We start from the raw sequence: 19,691 nt of genomic DNA, 5'->3' as shown, positions 1-19,691 counted from the left end.
CTCCCTGAATGCCAGCACAGCTTCCCAGTCAGTGGTCCTACAGTGAATCCCAGTCTGACCTCTGGAAACGCTGCTGCTTGTCCAGGTGCCCATCAGGTGCCAACCTGCCTGGCAGCTTTTGCTCCCTCTGCACTCCCTGCCAGACCTCCCCTGCTGTCTGCCCAGGTGTGGCCACTTTCTGCTGGCAGCCCTGTGGCACAAAGTTCTTCCTTATCTCTTCCTGGTGAGTAACTTCTTGTTGCTTGCTGTGTTTGCTTTAGCTCTGGGCACACAGCAGTCAGGATGTTTGACACGAGGCCCTTTTCCATCTCAGAAGCACCCAGACCAGCTGATCTCAAGTTGCACTGATGAGAGCACAGTCCTCAAATCACAATTTGGTTTCTTAGGTCAGTTAAAGCCTACAAATAAACTACAGAGCACCTCAAAAATCCAGCCTAAAGCAGAAGACTGTGCATAGCTTCAGACTTGAAGGACCAAAACATGTAAGTGGAGTCACTCAGACAAAAACATCACATCACAGGGGTTTGGAACTGCAGTGGAAAATTCCTTCAGCAGAACTCACTCCATGATACTGCAGAAGAGGGTTTTCTATTCCTGTTTTCCTTGGTAAGGGTTGTTTGCACCTATAAGACACACCAAGAGAGACACAAAAGGCACTGGCTTACAGCTGTGTGCATGGTGACTGCTGTGGGGAAGTCTGGAGCCTGCCTGAGCCACCTAATGCCTAACATGGACAAAAGAGCACTCAGAGAGCTGGGTTCCTGTATCTCCATCCTGGAACACTCCTGTCGTAACCAGCTCCTCATTCCTCACAGCTCTTCTGGAGTCTGAGATGTTCCTGTTGGCCCCTCTTGCCCAGGGCACCCATACAGATGGCCCTGAGGAGACCCTTCCATAACCTCTGCGGTGGGTCCTCTTCTGGGAGATGACGAAAATGTCCCTCAGGGGAGTCAGCATTTAAAATGGGTCAGCAGAATGGAACGTCACAGGTGTCTGGTGCTGAGTAAAACAGTGCCTCCAAACCCTTCATTTCTCAACATGCTCACTCAGCGTGATAACTCCTCAGCCCCGAGCACCCCTTGGCATTTTCCTGGGCTCCCCATCAGCTCCTTGTGCTCACCCCCCAGGAAGCAGCAGCAGGATGGGGATGCAGCTCTCTCCATTGCTGGATCTTAGAAGGAAGAAGCATTTCCTAGAGCATGTTTGGGGTGGTTTTGGGGGCTAGAGAGGATCAGAGAGGTCAGGGTGGAGGGGGAGAGGATCAAGCTTGATGTATGCCCTGGGCAAAGACAGGGGAGGGTGAGCAGACGATGCCAGGTGGCAGAGCTGTACGTGTCTCCCAACCACAGTTCCATCTCTCATCTCGTCTTCACCCACACACTCACACCATTCCCACAGTGCTGACTCAGGGGAAAGAGAACTTGATGCTTTCTGCTTGGACTGGGCACCACAAACTATTTTTCTTGAACAGGAGGGAAAAAACATCTCCTGCCAACCATCACAATTTCTCCCCCATCTCCTCTCCTCTCTTCCCATCTTGTATGATCCTGAGTAACAGAGAGGGCTGAAGAACCACTACAAAGCAGTCCCCTGGGAACATCGAGGCTGCATCAGGTTCCTGTACACCTATCCCACTTCTCAGGAGGCTGAAAAGCCAGGTCTGATAAAAGAGACAGGAGCTGCCACCACAACAGGGAGCTGTTGAAGCAAGGCACACCACTTGCTCCCTTTTATCCTTCAAGCTGAGGAAGACTAGAGAGTGAGCAAGGATCTTTCTCCCATGAGGAAGCAGTCTGCCTCCCCTCACCCACCAGGAAAAGCCCCATCTCAGTCCTCAGGGGATGAGCTGCTGAGGGGCTTGGCTGTCTGACACCTGTCATGAAGGGCTGATTAAATCCAAAAGAGTCAGAGCCAGTGGGTTGCTGGAAAGTGTGAGCCACAACAGTGGGGGTTCCCAGAGACAAGAGGGCCCCAGTGCGAGGCACAGGGATGGAAATGTCTTGCCCTGTGCAAAGCTGGGCAGCTGACACAGAAGCTAGGACAAGACCCCTCAGCACACAAGCTCGGATAAGTTTTCCCCAGCACAGCTGGAGGAGGAGGGAAGCCTTCCTCGCACCCCTCACAGTGCCACAGCATGCAGACCCTCTCCTCAGTGCTAGTTGCTTTTCCTGTCTGCTCCTCTCTGTCCCCTCAGAACACCTCCAATTTGTCTCATATTGCCCCTGGACTGTGGATTATTGGGTCAGATGTGCTCTGGTTGGAGCTCACCACAGACCCTTTCCTCATGCTGACTGTGAACTGATTGAAGAGGTTTGAGAGCAGCCTGGAGGAGGAAGGGGCTACAAGAAAGCTGGGGAGGGACTTTTTACATGGGCTTGTAGTGGCAGGACAAAAGGGAATGGCTTTGAGATGCAAGAGGGGAGATTCAGACTGGAAATTAGGAAGAAATTCCTTCCAGTGAGGGTGGTGAGACACTGGAACAGGTTGCCCAGGGAGGTCATGGATGCCCCCTCCCTGGAGGTATTCAAGGCCAGAATGGATGAGGCCTTGAGCAACCTGGGCTAGTGGGAGGTGCCCTGCCCATGGCATGGGGTTAGAACTGGATGATCTTCAATGTCCCTTCCAACCTAAACCATTCTGATTCTTTGACTCTAAATGACTCTAATTACAGCAGTAATTCCAGTTGTCTTTTCTCAAAGCTGCAGTGTGGTTGCTGCAGCTCAGTCCCCACTACCAGCAATGGTCAAGGTTCTGTAGAGCAGTTCCAAGCCTGTGACTGGTGAATCTGACTGCTGGAGTGCAACCAGACCTGCAGCAGAACGGGGCTGCTCATGCAGCTGGTGTCAGACCTATAAGCATGGAAAAGTTGTGTTGTTATTTGTTCATCCAACTGCTCCCTTTTGAAGAGAACCAAGTGCATGGCTGCACCAAGGGCAAGTCCTACCTGACTAACCAGCTGGCTTTCTACGAAGGTGTCACTACATCAGTGGACAAGGGAGGACCAACAGATGTCATCCAGCTGGACTTCTGTAAAGCCTTTAACAGTCTCACACAGTCTCCCTCTCTCTAAGCTGGAGAGATTTGGATTGCATGGGTGGATTGTGCAGTGGATAAGGAAATGGTTGGATGATGGCATCTGGAGGGTAGTGGTCAACAGCTTGATGTCCAAATGGAGACAGGTGACAAGTGGAGTCCCTAAAGGGTCTGTACTGGGACCAGTGCTGTTCAAGATCTTCATCAATGATACAGACAGAGGGATTGAGTCACCCTCAGCAGGTTAACAGATGATACCAAACTGAATGGTGTGGTTGATAAGACTGAAGGATGGGATGGGTGCCATGCAGAGGGACCTGGACAGGCTGTAGAGCTGGGCCGAGGAGAATATCATGAGGTTCAGTAAGGCAAAGTGCAAGGTCCTGCACCTAGGTCGGGGCAGGAAATGTCCCTTGCTGAGTGCAGGGGGTTGGCCTTTGAGGGTCCCTTCCAACCCAATGCAATCTGTGAATCCATGAACTGGAGCTACAGCAAATCTGGGATGTTTGTGTGTCTTGTGTCAGACCTTTAACAACTCACCCAAACTGGCATCCCTGTTACAAGATAAATCCAGCTGCCCGCAGCCCCTCTCATCTCTGAGGACTCAGCTCTGCAGATGCAGGGGATTCATCTCTGACTAAATTTACCCTCACTTCACACAAGAGTTCTCAAAAGCCCTAAAACAATTAGAAAGAAGTCACGAGAGGTGGAAAGATCAAACCAAACACGGTAAGAAATACTGTGATACTGCGAAGAGATGAAAGACAAAGCTGGAGGCAGGGTGCTTTCTGGGAAGTGGCTTCTACACTTTTTCCACCGTCTCTGTAGAAGCGAAACTTGTCAGAAAAACAACAGCAACCCAAAGAATTTCCACTGGAGATGCTCAGAGCAGTGCCTCTGCTCTGTCCCTCCTCTCTTTCGCTGTCTGCAGCCTGGCCTTCACGTGCCTCACAGAGTGGTTTCTTGGTTCTGACGCGAGGAGGAAATCAGCTGCCCACCTGCAATATAAGGGTGTCTAGGGAAAGACTTTGATCAGAGAGGAGAGGCAGCATGAGAGCAAGCACGGCCAGCTGACCCTCCTTGGTTCACCCAAGCACTCTTAACACCTTCTTTGTCCATGCCTCATTTTTGCTGATCTCTAAAAGCTTTGGACCTGGCCGAGCACAGACCTGAGTGGGAAGACACAGCTGTCGCCTCTCCTGGATGCCACTATGAGACTGAGCTCTCTGGTGCTGTTCCTCACCACTACTCTGCTGGCTTTCAATGGTAAGAGGGACTGGAGGTATCAGGGGAGCAGAGTAGCTCAAGAAGCTGAGTCTGGGCTTTGCTCGGTTTGGTAGGGAGAATTTGTGCCATTCTAACCACATTAAAGATGGGCATGCTCCATGAGTCACACCTTTTGCTGAACCTTCCATCTCCTTACAGCTGACCACATCCTGCCAGGAGTAGCAGAGGTGGAAAGCAGGGAGCAGAAAGTGTGGGCCAGAGCAGGGGATTCAGTCGTGCTGCCTTGCTACCTGAGCCCTGGGAAGAGGTGGAATTTGCTGTCTGATAAGACATCCATGCTGTGGCTCCGGCATGGGGGCAGGTATGCCAGGGCCAAACCAGACCCGTGTCCTTGTGGAGGAACCGGAGAGGGTGGGAGATGCTCTGAGCCTCCTTTTTCCTTCCCCACATTCCGTCCTCCCTGTCCCAACCCCTTGACCTCGTCTTTGCCTTCGGCATGAGCCGCTCGCTCGTCCCGTTGGCAGCGACCAGCAGGAGCCCCAGGTGGTGCTGGAGGTGGGGCCGTCGGGGCTGCGGAAGATGGCGCTGCCCATGCGGCCGCGGGTGACCGTCCAGGACTCAGCCTTACGCAGTGGCAACTTCTCGCTGCGGATCAGCCCGGTGCGGAGTGGCGATGCTGGGCTGTACGAGGCACGGGTGGCACACAACGCGGAGCTGCTGAGCTGCCGGCTGCAGCTGGGCGTAGTTACAGGTGGGTGAAGACAGAAACCCTGAAGACGATGGATTTTGGCTCCGGGGAGGTTGTAAGGGTGGCGTGGGGTGGGGATGTTGTGTTTTGCCAGGGCGGGTTAGAGGCAGCAGCCTCCTGAAAGCACGTGCCCTGAAAGGTTGGGCTAGATGGTCCTTGAGGTTCCTTCCAAGCTGGTATTTGATGAATCCATTAATCTTCCTGCTGTCTGCTCTCAGCTCTGGAGAGGGGGCCGCCTGAAGGACAAGGCTAGGACAGGTGGGGCACAAAGGGATGGTTTGGTAGCTTCCTGTGATCTCAGCCTCACACACACACACTTTCTGTGTCTGCAGTAACCCCCAGCCAGCCCAGCCCTGTGGTAGAAAATGAGCCACTTCTGCTGAGCTGCAACTCCAGCCACCGGGCCAGCCTCGTGGAGACCTGCTGGTTCCACAAGAGGCGTCTGCTCCCCGCCTCCAGAACCTTCTGCTTGCGTGGGGCACACTTCATGCTCCGGCCAGCCATGAGTGACGCTGGCTACTGGCACTGCCAGCTAAGATACTCCGACAACGAGATCGTTTCTGCCACCTACAACCTGCAAATCCTAGGCAAGTTCAGCCCCTGCCTTGCTACTCTGGCACCCCCCAGGTTGCTCCCTTTGATGTGACTGACCAACCACAGTGGCTCCAGCTTCCCAGATCCCACCCTGTCCTCACTTCCCAGGCCAGCCACTTCCCTGTGGAGCCCTTTCCATCCACCACCCCACAGTGTCCTCCTTCTCTCTGGCACAGGTTTTAGTGGCCCAAGCAACCCCATAGTCTATGCTGCAGCTGGCTCTGCAGCTGACCTACCATGTACCCTGAGCTACCCTCCCAGTGCCTTTGGGAGCAACACGGTGGCAGCCCACTGGAGCCACCTTGCACGAGGACGCTTGCAAGAATGGAGCATCTCCCAGAACTGGAGCAGCAGAAGCTTCCCCCTTCATCTCCCTGCAGTGGGGCCTGGCGACGCAGGGCAGTACCGCTGTGCTGTCAGTGTGGGCATGAGGACAATCAGCAGGGACGTGACCTTGGCAGTAGTTACAGGTGAGAGCAGAAACAAAGATGTGCATCATTGCTCTGGCGTTCCCCACTGCTTGCAGATAAACCTCCCCGCACATCAGTACAGTGAGCATGGGTTGCTCCTGCTTAAGGAAGTCTCTTCTGAGGGCACTGGACAGCACTGGATTCTGCTGAAAGCAGAGGGGTTCCTGGGTTACTTGATTGTTCTTCTTAGGGTTGAGGAAGACAAAATAGATGAGAGGAAGTAATGAAGGAGGGGTGTAATCGAAGAAGGAAAGATGAGGAAGAGATGTGGGCCTGCCTGTAGTCTTTTCCTGAGGGTATGTTTGCTTTGCTTTGCTGCAGTCACTGCGAACATCCAAGGACCAGTTTCTGAGGGGTCTCGACTGATGCTGCTCTGCAGTCTCACACACCCCCGGGGACATGAACGTTTCCAGTGGGAGCACCTGGAAACAGCCCCCACTGACAGGCTGCTGACTCTGGCCAGCTCCAGTAACCAGGAAGGCCACAGACTCCAGAAGGGTCCTACCTTGGAAATACCTCAGGTGTCACAAAAGGATGTGGGCACATGGAAGTGCAGTGTGTATGGGCCAGAAGGCAGGCTGGGAGCAGTGGAGTATGGGCTGCAGATCACAGGTACTGTCCCCCACAGATGTCTAAGTGACCCCTTCTCACCCTATTCAATTCCTTGGTGCCCTTTCCTCTCTCAGCCTCACCCTATCTTTTTCCCCTTAGACCACTTGGATCTCATCTTGTTGCCATCCTGTCTTAGGTCTCACCAGTTCCTCCTGTTGCTCTTTCCAGTTTTCTGCATTTTTCCCCAGTTTGTCTGCCTTTATGCAGTCCCAGCCTTGCCTCAGTGCAAAATCAGTCTTCCCTCGTTCCTAACTGTGGTTCCTCCTCACAGGTGCCCAGGTCTCCAGTCCTCCCACCATCTTCAGTGGGCAGGTTACTTTTGGGCTCACACTCACCCTCTTCTTCCTGCTTATGGTCTGTGTTCTGGCTCTGGCCCTACAAAAAAGGGTAAGTGTCCATCATGCCATTTCTGTTATCTTCCCTGCACATCAGCCCTTTTTGGCCTTCCCCTGGGTACCCTGGAGACAGTAGTGAAATGCCTTAGGGACACAGCAGCCATAGGGAAAAATGGGGCTCAGACAGACTGCTGAGGATGTCATGGACATTTTGTGAAGCTGGATCCTGGGCACTGGCAGGTCTGACTAAATGTGGCATTCATTTTGGGGCAGGTCAGACACTTCAGAGGAGGAGTAAAACCTCCCAGAAGACAACCACAGCCCAACCTTGTAAAGCTTCTTTATTCCCCCTGAGATCAAGCCACACTGTAACAGAGGAGGGTTCATTTCCAGGATTTTGTAGACATCCTCTCATTCCTTATCTGGATGATTTTGTGTAACAGAATCTCCTGTTCCACACAAACACCCAGTGCTGATTTTAATGCAACCTATTGTTGCTGACTCAGCCCTTACACATTGACTGTCTGCTGGAAGCAACTTAATGCCCTTCATTTGGTCAGCTTGTTCCAGTATCTCATCTTCTGAAAACTCTGCTTTGCCTTTATGATCCCAAACACCAGTCTCTGACTTAAGCCCTCCCCAGCAGGCAACTTGAAAACATAACCACGATTGACCTCCACACCTTTGTCGTGGCATCATTCAGTGGTTTATAGATCTTTGTCACATCCATCTTCATCCATCTCTTTTGCAGACTGCAGAGAACACTTAGTCACAGAATCACACAATGGTTTGGGTTGGCAGGGACCCCAAAGGTCATGTAGTCCAACCCCCCTGCAGTCAACAGAGACATCCTCCATTAGATCAGGTTGCTCAGAGCCTTGTCCAACCCAACCTTGAAGATCTCCAGGGATGGGGCCTCAACCACCTCCCTGGGCAACCTGTTGCAGTGTTCCAGCACCCTCACGGTGCACAACTTGTTCCTAACATCCAATCTAAATCTGCTCTTCTCTCATTTCAAACCATTGCCCCTTGTCCTACCACTGCAGGCCTTTGCAAACAGTCCCTCTGCAGCCTTCCATGGCAGGCAGAAGCCCAGACTTATGCCATTTGTTCTTCCTCTTATTCCTGATGTTGTCTGTTTATTCCCTTTCAGGCACAGTCTCCTGCCTTCCCAGCACTGGAAGGGATGATTGCAGTCACTGTGCCAAGGAAGAAGGAGATGGAGGAAAAGCAGGAAGAGAAGATCCAGCAAACTGAATGCTGATGGGAGCAGGGACACTAAGCCCAGTCTGCATGGGAGGATTGAAACTCTGTGTGCCATGCTGCAGAGAGGGGGTCCTTGCAGACTCTTCAGGAGGATCTGGGGCTGGCATGAACATACCAGGAGGCTGTGGGAGCTCTGTAGCTGCAGACGAGCTGGAAGATGCAGACTAAGGCAAGAAAAGACTCACCAGTGCAGTAAGGTGACAGGCTGCACAGATGCTTTGGAGCTACTGGGAGTATTTGAGCCAGTAGCTATTATCTGCTTCACTGCCACTTCCTTCTTTTGCCTTTCACTAGTGGTACACTGGGATGTGGTAGATGGCTGGAACGCAGTTCCCCTGCAGCCCCATGGTGATTCCTCCCTACCGCCTGCTCTCTTCTCCCTTTCCTCACACTGCCCTGCTCCTGCACTGATTTCAGTGGCAGAGGGGACTTCACAGAGGACTGCACACGTTGCACATTTAGACCATTTGAATTTATTAGAACCTAAAATAAACCTGTCTGACAAAAAAACACCAAACATTGGCCCCTGCCCATGCTTGTGGAGGATTGAGACTGCTGATGGTGCTGGGTATACCTCTGCATGTGTGAGGCAGCTTCTAATGCTTAAATGCCACTAGAAATGAAACAATCATAGGTTCAGCCTCTTTTTGCTGTGCTTCAGAAGTTTTTTGCTTTGTTTTTTTCTCCTGTGAGGCTGTTTCTGTTCATTAATTTATTTATTCCTCACGTTATCCTGACAGATCTTTAACTTGATGTTAGGGCTCTCTGTCACTTGGTAATGCAAACCTGGACCCAGAAGGTCCCATCTCTTTCTCAAGATCCTGTATGTGTTTAGGTTTCATGCAGTCACAGAATGCTCTCCCAAGAGCCATGGAGGACTGCAATATTGCTCTTGAGCAGCCATTGCATGCCACCCCAAAAGGAAGCCTCACTGGTAAAAAGAGTCACACATGTCATTGCACCCACATGGGTCCCCAGGCTGGGGCTGCTCAAGGAGGCAATGGTACAAAAATGAAGTTTTTCTTGTGTTTGGGAAAGAAGACTCTCTTGGCTTGAGACAGAGAATCAGGAAGATTCTCTTGGCTGAGAGAGAGTCACTACCAGGCCAGAACTGCATTATTTCAGCAGACACATGAAGAGGCCCTCTTGCTATGGACTCTCACCTTCCCCTGCCAAGAGGTTCAGCTCCACAAGTCATGAATGTACTCTGGAATCCTCAGACTGCCGGTAATGGAGCAGCACAGAAGTCCCAACTAGCCTGCTCTGGAGAGCCTAGAGAAATGCAGCAGAGGTGCAAGGTAGACTTCTCTGCTTCAACTGTCCCACAAAATTTCAGGGAGATGCTGAAATGGACCAAACATAAGGCAGGGCAATCCAGACCGGTACTAGGCATCTTCCAAGGCAAATGGTAAAGCTGCAGGCTTTTTCATGTTGGTGTCACCTGTATAGCTATGTCTCCTCTCTCTGCCAGATGATTTGGAGATAGAAAAAATGTGGGTTAGCCCCAATGGGGCTAAGGGACAATCCAGTGTTCAGCAGGACCACATCATATGCACCTAGGTCAGGCCAATCCTCATTATCAGACTAGGGTGAGGGAGGATGAGATTGAGAGCAGCCCTGCAGAAAAGCACTTGGGGGTGCTGGTGGAGGAGGTGCTGGACATGAGCCAGCAATGAGCACCTACAGCCCAGAAGGCCAATGGCAGCCTGGGCTGCATCAAAAGCAGTGGGGCCGGCAGAAATGGAGAGAGGTGATTCTGCCTCTGCTCTGCTCTACTATGAAGACAGGCTGGGGGAGCTTGGGTTGTTCAACCTGGAGAAGAGAAGGCTCCAGGAAGGCCTTACAGAGGCATTTCAAGACCTGTGTATGCACTAAGCACCTCCATGATCATTCTAACACCTGTACCAGGTCCTGAAAATGTTTTTCTTTGTACCAGAGAAGTTAACAGTGGCTGAGGTGTATAATCTGTGTAGGTTAGAGTGACACAATCTACAAAGGCCTCAGACAAGGTTGTGTATAAATAGAAACACCAACACAAATACGAATACCTCTATGAATACAAATTGACAAACACAAATTCCAGCACCTCTGAAGTCCTCAAACTGCAATCTGAAGCTTCATGGGTGTTGCAGTCTTGCCTTTGTAACAAGCAGAGCCATTCACCCAGATGCCCATCAGTGACAAAATGCAGGCACTGAAAAAAGTGTCAACTATGGCCATTGAGTGGCTTTGTTTGACCCATCTCAAGGGAAAATGTTCCAAAGGCAGCCACCACCAATGCATAAAGAGCTGCCTATGGGAGCCTCTGCCTCCCCAATGCTTCAATCAATGCTGGGATGCAGCACTGAATAAACCTAAAATATCTGGGGTCTCAGTTTGAGGTTTTGAGCTTGCCCCAAACCAAGCTCCTGAAGAGAATGCTGCTGCCTTTTGTGCTACCTGCTGAGATCTTTGCCTTTGGGACAGTTGCTGTGTAGCTTTTTGTCTCCATCATAGTCAAGAGCTTCCACCTTGCTGGCCTGCCAGGTCAATGCGACTCGCTCCTCCAGCTGTCAGAAATGGATGTCACTCCTGCTGAAGCACTCCAGGATTGCATGATTCAATGAAACAGCTAAAGGTTGGGGGTCAAGAGGATGGGGCTGTTATTTCAGAGGTGGACAAGGGGTGATGGACACAAACCAGGATACCAGAGGTTTAACTTGAACACAAGACGCCAGTGCACTGACCCAGGCTGCCCAGAGAGGCTGCGAAGTCTCCTCTGGAAACTTTCACACCCGCCTGGACGTCGCGATCCTGGGCAATCTGCTTCGGGTCACCCTGCTTTAGCAGGGGGTTGGACTGGATGACCTCCAGAGGTCGCTTCCAAGCTCCATGGGTCTGTGATTCTGCCAACCGAAGGGGCCCCGCGGGGCCTCGCCGCGCCCAGGCGCTGGCTGCGGGCTGGGCGCCACTGCTGCCGGGCGGGCGAAGGCGGCGGGCGCCGGGACCCGGGTTCATGTCGCCATCTAGTGTCCGCCCGCCCACCGGGGAACCACCGGCGGCGCTCCGGTGTCCCGAGCGTCGCTCCCGATCCTTCTCTCCCTTGGCTTCCAGCTACGGAAGTGAACGCAAAACAATCTTATACTTGCTGCTCAGGAGCAAAACCTGACGCTGTGTGCTGTGTGCTGTTTGCTCAGTTGCATCGCATCTTAACGCTTCAAGCTGCTTCCAGGGAGAGATTCTCTGTGCTGGTGAAACTCCTCCAAGTCATGCATCATAACAGATATTGTCACCAACTTCACCTCTTCCGTTTTGCCAAGGTCATAAATAGTAAGACAGTAAGCAATGTCCATCCCATACAGGTCCCTAACAACTCCAGCCAGGTCTCTCATGCCCGTTGCATTTATGTCAGGTTTTAAACACCAGCTTGGCTTTGGGTAGGTTCACTTTAGCCCCTGTAACATTTGGTGACACACTTTTGCAGTCATTCTTGGATTATCCCTCTCTCCAGTGCCCTCACCAGTCTCTCACATTCCAGCACAGCTGCCTGCTATTTCTCCATAAGACTTTGCAACTCCTGCAAAAATATGGGGGACCCCTTGCTCATGAAGAACATCTCTGGAGATTCCCTGATCTTCTACTCTGATCAGCAAATTGACTTTCATGATATTTGCTTAGAGTCCTCTCTTCACAACGTAAGCTTCTGCAGAGAGACTGCAAGTGCCGTTGGAGAGATATCATTCCCCAGCACAACCTCAACCTCCACCCAGCATAGCCTGGGAGCTTCCTCTCTACACGGAGGTCTAAAAGAATCTGTTACTCACCAAGCCCAGTTTTCAAAACTCTTGCTGGTGATGGGATTAGAGCAAAGACAGACAGAGCAGGGTGTGTGGGGAGTGACTCTGCAGGAAAGAAAATAGGGAAAGATGACAGCCACAAAATTGGCTGAGGGTCTCTTCTCATTCTGCCACAAGGTCATTGTGTGATGCTGGATCAGCTCCCCTTTTGCCAGAACCACACAGCATCACAGGATGTCAGGGGCTGGAAGGGACCTCCAAACATCATCCAGTCCAACCCCCTGCCAGAGCAGCATCACCTAGGGCAGGTCACACAGGAACACATCCAGGTGGGCCTGCAATGTCTCCAGAGAAGGAGACTCCACAGTCTCTCTGGGCAGCCTGCTCCAGGGCTCTGGCACCCTCGCAGGGAAAAACTTTCTCCTTCTGTTCCCATGGAACCTCCTCTGCTCCAGCTTGCATCCATTGCCCCTTGTCCTGTCATTAGACATCCCTGGACATCCCTGGCTTCATCTTCCCCACACTGCCCTTCACATCTTGATCAACATGACTGAGGTCAGCCCTCAGGCTCCTCTGCTCCAAGCTAAAGAGCCCCAGCTCCCTCAGCCTTTCCTCAGCAGGGAGATCTTCCACTGCCTTCAGCATCTTTGTGGCTCTGTGCTGGACTCTCTCAAGCACTTCCCTGAGATCCTTCGTGAACTGAGGGGCCCCGAACTGGACAAAGTATTCCAGATGTTGCCTCACCAGGGCAGAGTAAAGGGGGAAGAAGAACGTCCCTGGACCTACACACCACAGCGCTTCTAATGCACCCCAGGATGCCCTTGGCCTTCTTGGCCACAAGGTGACATTGCTGGCTCATGGGCATCCTTCTGTCCACCAGGACCCCCAAGTCCCTTTCCCTCTACAGCCGGTTAGTCCCCAACATACACTGGTCTATGGGGTTGTTCTTTCCCAGATGCCAGACTATACACTTGGCCTTTTGGATGCCATATGGCCACTGTCCCAGCCAGGTGAGAGCCAGACTCACATGGAATTATAAAACCAGTTTAATATTTATGAGAAATATTCCACTCAAAGGAGAGACTGGCTGGCTAATATTATTCATCCCTCCTGGATTTTGATGTTTAATTAATGCTTGCAATGTGCTTTGAGGTGCTTGGATGGAAGTGATAGGAATGCATCACTGCATGCTGTGACTCTCAGTCCCAGAGGTACCTGGTCACCATGAAGCTGTAGCAGCTCTGAGAGACCAAGATACCTCCTGAATCCCTTCCCCTGAGTGAGAATGGGTCAATGTGGGGGCCAAGCCTGCAGCTTTGTCACCTCAGACACATAGCTCTGCTTCTACTTGCAAGTCTGCTGCCTCTCTGGCAGCTAGGGATCAGAAGGGACATTTCTATTTGCAGGCACATGAGAACATTTTGAACATGCTGCCGTGATGTGTCAGGCTCTTGTAGGAAAGCCAAGTCTCAGCACAGGGCTTTCACAGGCTCTGAACGCTTACATCCCATCCTGTCCCATCCCATATCCTGGATCCAACACTGGGAAGTTCCTGTCTCACAGAGGTGGCTCTTGCCCTGTGATGGGAGAGTTTCATCTTTCTACAAAGATAGAACCAGCAGACCAACTGTTGCACTTGAGGCCTGACCACTGCTCTTCCTTTCACATCTGGTAGCAGGTTTCGGTTGAATATTAGAAGAAACTTCTTGACCAAAAGGGTTCTCAAACACTGGAACAGCCTGCCCAGGGAGGTGGTTGAATCCTCATCTCTGGAGGGGTTTTAAAGAGGTAGAGATGTGGTGCTGAAGGACATGGCTTAGCACCAGGTTTGGTAGAGTTAGAGAATGGTTGGACTTGATGATCTTAAGGGTCTTTTCCAACTGAAATGATTCTGTGAATCTATAATTCTATGATGAACCTCAGTGCTGTGTCTGTCCCTACTACTCCAAAGCCTGGTTCATCTTGCACCTCCATCCTGCACAGAAAGGGGCAAGTCACTGCCAAGAGGAGAAGAGTGGGTGGCACAGAGATGAAATCTCAGCCATGTCTGGGGCTCAGTGGGTTTCCGCTGTCTTGACTGAGGCTGGGATTCAGAGAGAGAGACCAAATGTGGGTGCAAAACCACAAGACCCCCTCCTCCACCCTTCAGAGAAGGGAAACAGCTGAGGTTCAGCAGTGGTGCAGTTTACCTGAGAGTAACCTTGCCCTGGGTTTGCATGGCAAGGCTTTGGTAGCAGAAGGGCTACATGGATGACTTCTGTGATCAATGAGCAGGAGCTGGCACCACATCATTCAGAGCCATGTCTAGTCCCAAACCAGACCCACCACAGGCCAGAGCTGAGCCAGTCAGTGATGCTGGAGGTGCTTCTGTGATAACTGGATTAAGAGAGGGTGAAATGCACTGCACAGCAGCTGTCAGAGAAAACCCTGCAGACAGCAAGACCAAGTGAAGAAGGAGAAGAGGAGGTGCTCCATCCAAGCGCTGGAACAGAGGTTCTCCTGTACCCCTGCAGGACCATGGTGATGCAGGCTGTGCTCCTGCAGTCCATTCCTGAAGGACAGTACCTTGTGCAGAGGCCCTGTACTGGAGCAGTTTGAATCATCAAATAACAGAACAGCCCAGGTTGAACAAGGCCTCATGACTCATCTGGTCCAGGCTCTCCTGGGAAAGGGGCTCTAAATGAGTTTATTCATCACCCTGTCCAATGAATCACTCCACTGATGAGGACTCCACCATGTTCCTGGGGAGGCTGTTCCAGTGACTGATCTCCTCACTGTAAAAGATGGCTTGTGTGGAGGTGAACACAAAGAACTGCAGCCCATGGGAAGGGCTCTCACTGGGGCACTTGGTGAGGGATCCCATGGCGAAGCAGAAGAACAGCATGAGCAGGAAGAAGCAGCACAGCTGAAGTGCTATGAACTGACCACAATCCCCAGTCCCTGTCCCCCTGCAGTGCTTTGGGGAAGGAAGGACAGACAGAAGAGTCAGGTGTGAAGTTTGGTCTGGGAAGAAAAGGGGTCTGGGGGAAGTTGGTTTTAGCTTTGTTTTAATTTCTCACTATCCTACTCTGGTTTTAATTTGCTATAAAATAAATCAAACTTTCCCCAAGCTGAGTTTGTTTTGCCCATGAAGATAACTGGTAAGCAATCTCCCTGTTCTTATCTTGATCTATGAGTTCTTTCTATCTCATCTTCTCCCTCTGCCTTGCTGAGGAGGGGGAGTGAGAGTGGCTGGGTGGGCAGCTGATGGCCATCCAAGATCACCCTAACACTGCTAGAAAGAAAATATTCTCTCATCTCACCCCAAACCTCAGCCATGCTCCACAGGTGGCCCTCACATACCATCAGGGATCCTGCTCTGGTAGGGAGGTTGGACTGGATGATCTTTTTTGAGTCCCTTCCAGCCCCTAACATTCTGGGATTCTGTGTGATTCTGTGATCCTCTCTTACCAGCCCTGGTGCCAGGTCCATGGGCCCCTTCTCAGAGATGCCTCCTCTTAGTGGTGATGCAGGAGACAGGCTGGGAAATGGAGGACAGCTTGGTCTTGCAGAGCATCAGAGGCCCAGGTCGGGTCTGCATCTGCTCAGCTAAGATGTTGACTTGCTTGCTCTGCCAGCAGAGCAGGACCTGCTCCCAACCAGTCACTCACAAGTTTCGGCTCCGCCACGGGCTCCCGCCGGTGCCACATGGCCAATGGGCTCTCTCTGCTCTGCACACTCATTCTCCCCACTGCCTTCTCTTATGGGCTCCACTTCTGTTCACACCCAGAGCTCAACTCAACTGTCTTTGGAGAACCACCATCACTGGCGGATGTCAGCAAAACCTGGACTGGCAGCAAGACCTTGCTGACGTTCTGGCTGGAGAGGTGGAGACATCAAGGCCAGCGTCTCTTCAGCTGCTTTCTGAACATCAGCCTCATTCTTTGGTTTCTGCTGTAGCTGGGTGAGATCAGTTACAGCAGGTGACAAACTCAAGGAGACAGAAACACAGAGGCAGAGGGAGGAAAAGAGGTAAGGCAACTTTTTCTGTCTTTTTTTTTCTTTCTCTGAGAACAGAGGCCAATCTCTTTCGGTTTTTTTAACATTATGAACTTTACTCTTCCACAATAGTTGCTGTTTCGGCACAGACAGATTGGTCTTGTCCCACTTCAAGGTCTGATGTAAAACCATCCTGAACCTTTAAATTGATAACGCTTCTGTGGCTGCACAATCCCCCAAGGCCTTTCAGTTTTGACTAAAAAGTGTTTGTCTAACTGGATTTTTCCCTGAAAGGGGTTAAAAAAAGGAAGCTATGGAAAGCTGAACCTGCCTTGGGGCCAGGAGATCTCACAGATCTTCTAAACCCACATAGAGGAAAAGATGTCCTACATGTGGGCCAGTCACTGGTGACTTTGTATTCCCAAGGCCATGCACTGAGGAGCAGCCCTCCACCAGCTGCCACTTGCTATCACCTTCTCCATGTGCCTTCCAGGAAATGGAACTTCGCTCTACAACAAAAGCCTGGAAAACAAGGAGATGGCAGCCCTGGCTAACTAGGGATGTCTGCTTGCATCTGTGTGTGCTGAGACCCGAGGCGTCTGTGCTGCTAATCCAGGCTGACTGCCTCTCTGCCTGACACTGCCTGCCAGTGCAGCCTGATCCACGAGCTCAGGGCTGAGCGAGCAGGAGTTCTTGGAGAAGGAGGGACCCTGTCAATTTAAGGACACCAGAGAAGAGACTTCCCTTCCCCCGCTCCCCATGGGCTAGCACCTCGTTTAAAATGGTGGCAGCTCCCTTTCTGGTTGAATTGTTCAACTTTCAGATGGTGCATCCTACTCAGCCTCTGCCAGGCACCCCAGTAGCACACAGAGCTTTATGAGCTCAGGGGACTACTGAATGTTCTCCACTAGAACCTGCACAGTTTTCTTATGTCCTTGGTGCATCTTCGCCTCAGATCCATTTGCAGGCTTTTCCTCCCCAGAGTTTCACAAAGATGGCTGCCAAAGCTGCCTGCAGCAGGTCAGGGCTTGCCTCATCTAAACTGAGCATCCATCCCCTTCCCCTCACGGGGACTCTCAGCTCAAGAAGGATCTCAGGGAAGTGCTTGAGAGAGTCCAGCACAGAGCCACAAAGATGCTGAAGGCAGTGGAAGATCTCCCTGCTGAGGAAATGCTGAGGGAGCTGGGGCTCTTTACCTTGGAGCAGAGGAGCCTGAGGGCTGACCTCATCCATGTTGATCAAGATGTGAAGGGCAGTGTGGGGAGGATGGAGCCAGGCTCTGCTCAGGGATGTCCAATGACAGGACAAGGGACAATGGGGGCAAGCTGGAGCAGAGGAGGTTCCATGGGAACAGAAGGAGAAAGTTTTTCCCTGTGAGGGTGGCAGAGCCCTGGAGCAGGCTGCCCAGAGAGGTTGTGGAGTCTCCTTCTCTGGAGACATTGCAAACCCACCTGGATGTGTTCCTGTGTGACCTGCCCTAGGTGATGCTGCTCTGGCAGGGGGTTGGACTGGATGATCTTTGGAGGTCCCTTCCAACCCCTAACATCCTGTGAGTCTGTGATTCTTGGGTGCCCAGGGTCAGTGCCCTCCCAGTCTGCTGTATCTTCATGCAAAGACCCTGTGTTCACCAGGGACAAATCTAGGAGGGATGCATTTTTGCTCCAAAACATGCCAGGTAGCTGTGCTGACCAGACCTAACTAGCCTCTTTTCCTGTCTGGGCTGCACACCAACTAAACTGCATGGGGAGACCTTGCTGTTCCTATTTTAGCACCTGCATCCATGATACCTGAGTGTCATCCCTGGCATGTGGATGGCTTGGGAGGATGTTGGAGGGCCTGCCTTCAGAGGGCATCTTAGTATCTTTGCTAGTCACTTTATAAAGTCACCCCTGGGATGCAGTTGTGAACTGTAGGATTAAAGAAGGTTTGTGCAGCTAAAAGGAAGAGGGTTAGGAGGAAAGAAGAGGGGCTAGGTGGAGGGGAAAGCTGAGAAAGCAAGTGCTGAAATGCCTATGTGGCAAAGGTCTTGGCTTCCCCTTAGGCTGCAGGAGGGGTTAGAGGTGGTAGGGAGCAGCCTGGGCTGCAGAGACAGAGGTACTTTTCATGGCTTTCATCTGTGCTCAGGAAAGCAGCTAGGCTAGGGGGACTTTATGGCTGAAGAGAGCTCAGTGGGCGCTGACATGGTGGCCTGGCTGCCCTGCCTCCTCTTGACAGCAGGACCTCTCTCAAGATGGGTTGGTAGCTGCACCCTGCTCAGCACTTCCCTCTCGCTGCTGCTCAGAAGGGCAGCAGCTGCCCTCAGATGATCGACCAGAGGCACTCAAGGGGTCGGGGTGACAACGGGCCCATGAAATGTCCTCTACTGTTATTGTCTCTTTGGTTTCTGCTGGTTATTTTTGCTGTGTTTGCTCTCTTACCCTGCCTGCTGCTCACATACATTTGCTTTAGCGTTAATAAGTAATTCCAGAGGGGTGATCCTCTGCAGCACGGAGGCCCAAAGCCAAGCCCCCTGATGTGCAGGGGCCAGAGGCAGCTGTGTCTCTCAGCTCTCACCTGGCACCCCCAGCAAGGGGAAATGCAAGTGTGGCAGCAGGGCCTGAGGTGTGGACCCCCTGTGTGGATGGCTGGCAAGGCCTCCCCACCCCCTGCCCCAGCAGAGCAAGCGGCTGTGAGATCAAAAGCACAGCCACAAGCCAGAGCGAGAGAAGAAAACAAGAAAACCACACTGTGTGAAAGAGGCACAGGAATGCACCGAGAGGGAAATGGCCTCCTCTGCACCAGGAGTGGCTGCTGAGGTTTGGGTGTTCCTTTTTTCATTTCGGTTTCCTCCTGTGTCATGCTGGTGCCAGCCCTGAGGGAGAGCTCTCTGCAGCCATCACCCTCTGGGGCTTAGTGCTGGAGGGACTGAGAGGCTGAGAGGCCCTCTCCCAAGCAGATGTTCTCCAGGACAAACTTGGTCCTGCCAGCATCATTCCCTGGAGTGAGACCCCTCAGTACATCAGCTCTCCTTTTCCCATCTCCTGGAGAGGCAGAGATTATTGAAATAAGTCAAGAGGTAATGAAACCAGTTTTATTAAGGGGGGAAATTAAAATTAAATGGCAGTGGATGTTCAGTTGGGAGGCAGCCCTGCTCCTCTGTTGCTGGATGTGCTGATAAATTAAGTATGTCTGAACTGCTCCTTGCACAGAGGCCAGCTGGCATGAAGTGGTCTGGGCTATTAGGTTCTCTTAACCTCCAAAATGAACTGGCTCCATGCCAGCTGCCTAATGGGAGTGGTCCCTGGCCCATGCTAACACCTAAAAGCACCCTGGGAGTTTCTGATGAGAATGAGACCTGTGCTGGGCCAAAAATGTGTCAAGAAATATGCCAGCAATTGAACAGGACCGAGGAGTGTGTTCTAGTGCCTGGGGACATTCCCTGACACCGCTGAATTTATGAGAACCACCATCAGATAGAGCTGGGCTGCCTGTAAGGCAGCTGTGGGTCTGCTACAGGCACCAGCTAATGAGAGCAGCTTGCTCAGCTAACACAGCACAGCCTTGCTCACTGAGATGTGTAAACTCCAGAGCTCACTGCCTGGGATCCAGCCTGGAGGGGTACAGAAGGAGGGAGAAAGACAGGGGGGAAATAAGAAGTGGCAAGCACGAGAAG

The 19,691-nt window shown here is 51.9% G+C and overlaps 1 protein-coding gene across 1 annotated transcript; it reads left to right on the top strand.

Annotated features, from left to right (window-relative positions):
• The first annotated feature begins 4,229 nt into the window (after positions 1–4,229).
• On the top strand, positions 4,230–8,283 carry LAG3 (lymphocyte activating 3). Its single transcript, XM_054387042.1, has 8 exons — positions 4,230–4,299; positions 4,459–4,621; positions 4,785–5,011; positions 5,341–5,595; positions 5,779–6,072; positions 6,394–6,684; positions 6,956–7,071; positions 8,173–8,283. The coding sequence occupies exons 1-8, from the start codon at positions 4,245–4,247 to the stop codon at positions 8,281–8,283; spliced, it is 1,512 nt and encodes a 503-aa protein (XP_054243017.1). The 5' UTR covers positions 4,230–4,244.
• The last annotated feature ends 11,408 nt before the right edge of the window (positions 8,284–19,691 follow it).

The sequence above is a fragment of the Indicator indicator genome, chromosome 14 (assembly GCF_027791375.1).
Source record: "Indicator indicator isolate 239-I01 chromosome 14, UM_Iind_1.1, whole genome shotgun sequence".
Classification (NCBI taxonomy): domain Eukaryota; kingdom Metazoa; phylum Chordata; class Aves; order Piciformes; family Indicatoridae; genus Indicator; species Indicator indicator.
The sequence above is the reverse complement of the archived record's forward strand: the minus strand, read 5'-3'. Positions and strand labels throughout refer to the sequence as shown.

What these genes read in the sequence shown, in the direction of transcription:
- LAG3 (XM_054387042.1), top strand. Translation starts at nt 4,245, where the DNA reads ATGAGACTGAGCTCTCTGGTGCTGTTCCTCACCACTACTCTGCTGGCT. An exon ending in TGGCTCCGGCATGGGGGCAG is followed by an intron (nt 4,622 to 4,784) that starts GTATGCCAGGGC and finishes TCCCGTTGGCAG; the next exon opens with CGACCAGCAGGAGCCCCAGG. An exon ending in GCAGCTGGGCGTAGTTACAG is followed by an intron (nt 5,012 to 5,340) that starts GTGGGTGAAGAC and finishes CTGTGTCTGCAG; the next exon opens with TAACCCCCAGCCAGCCCAGC.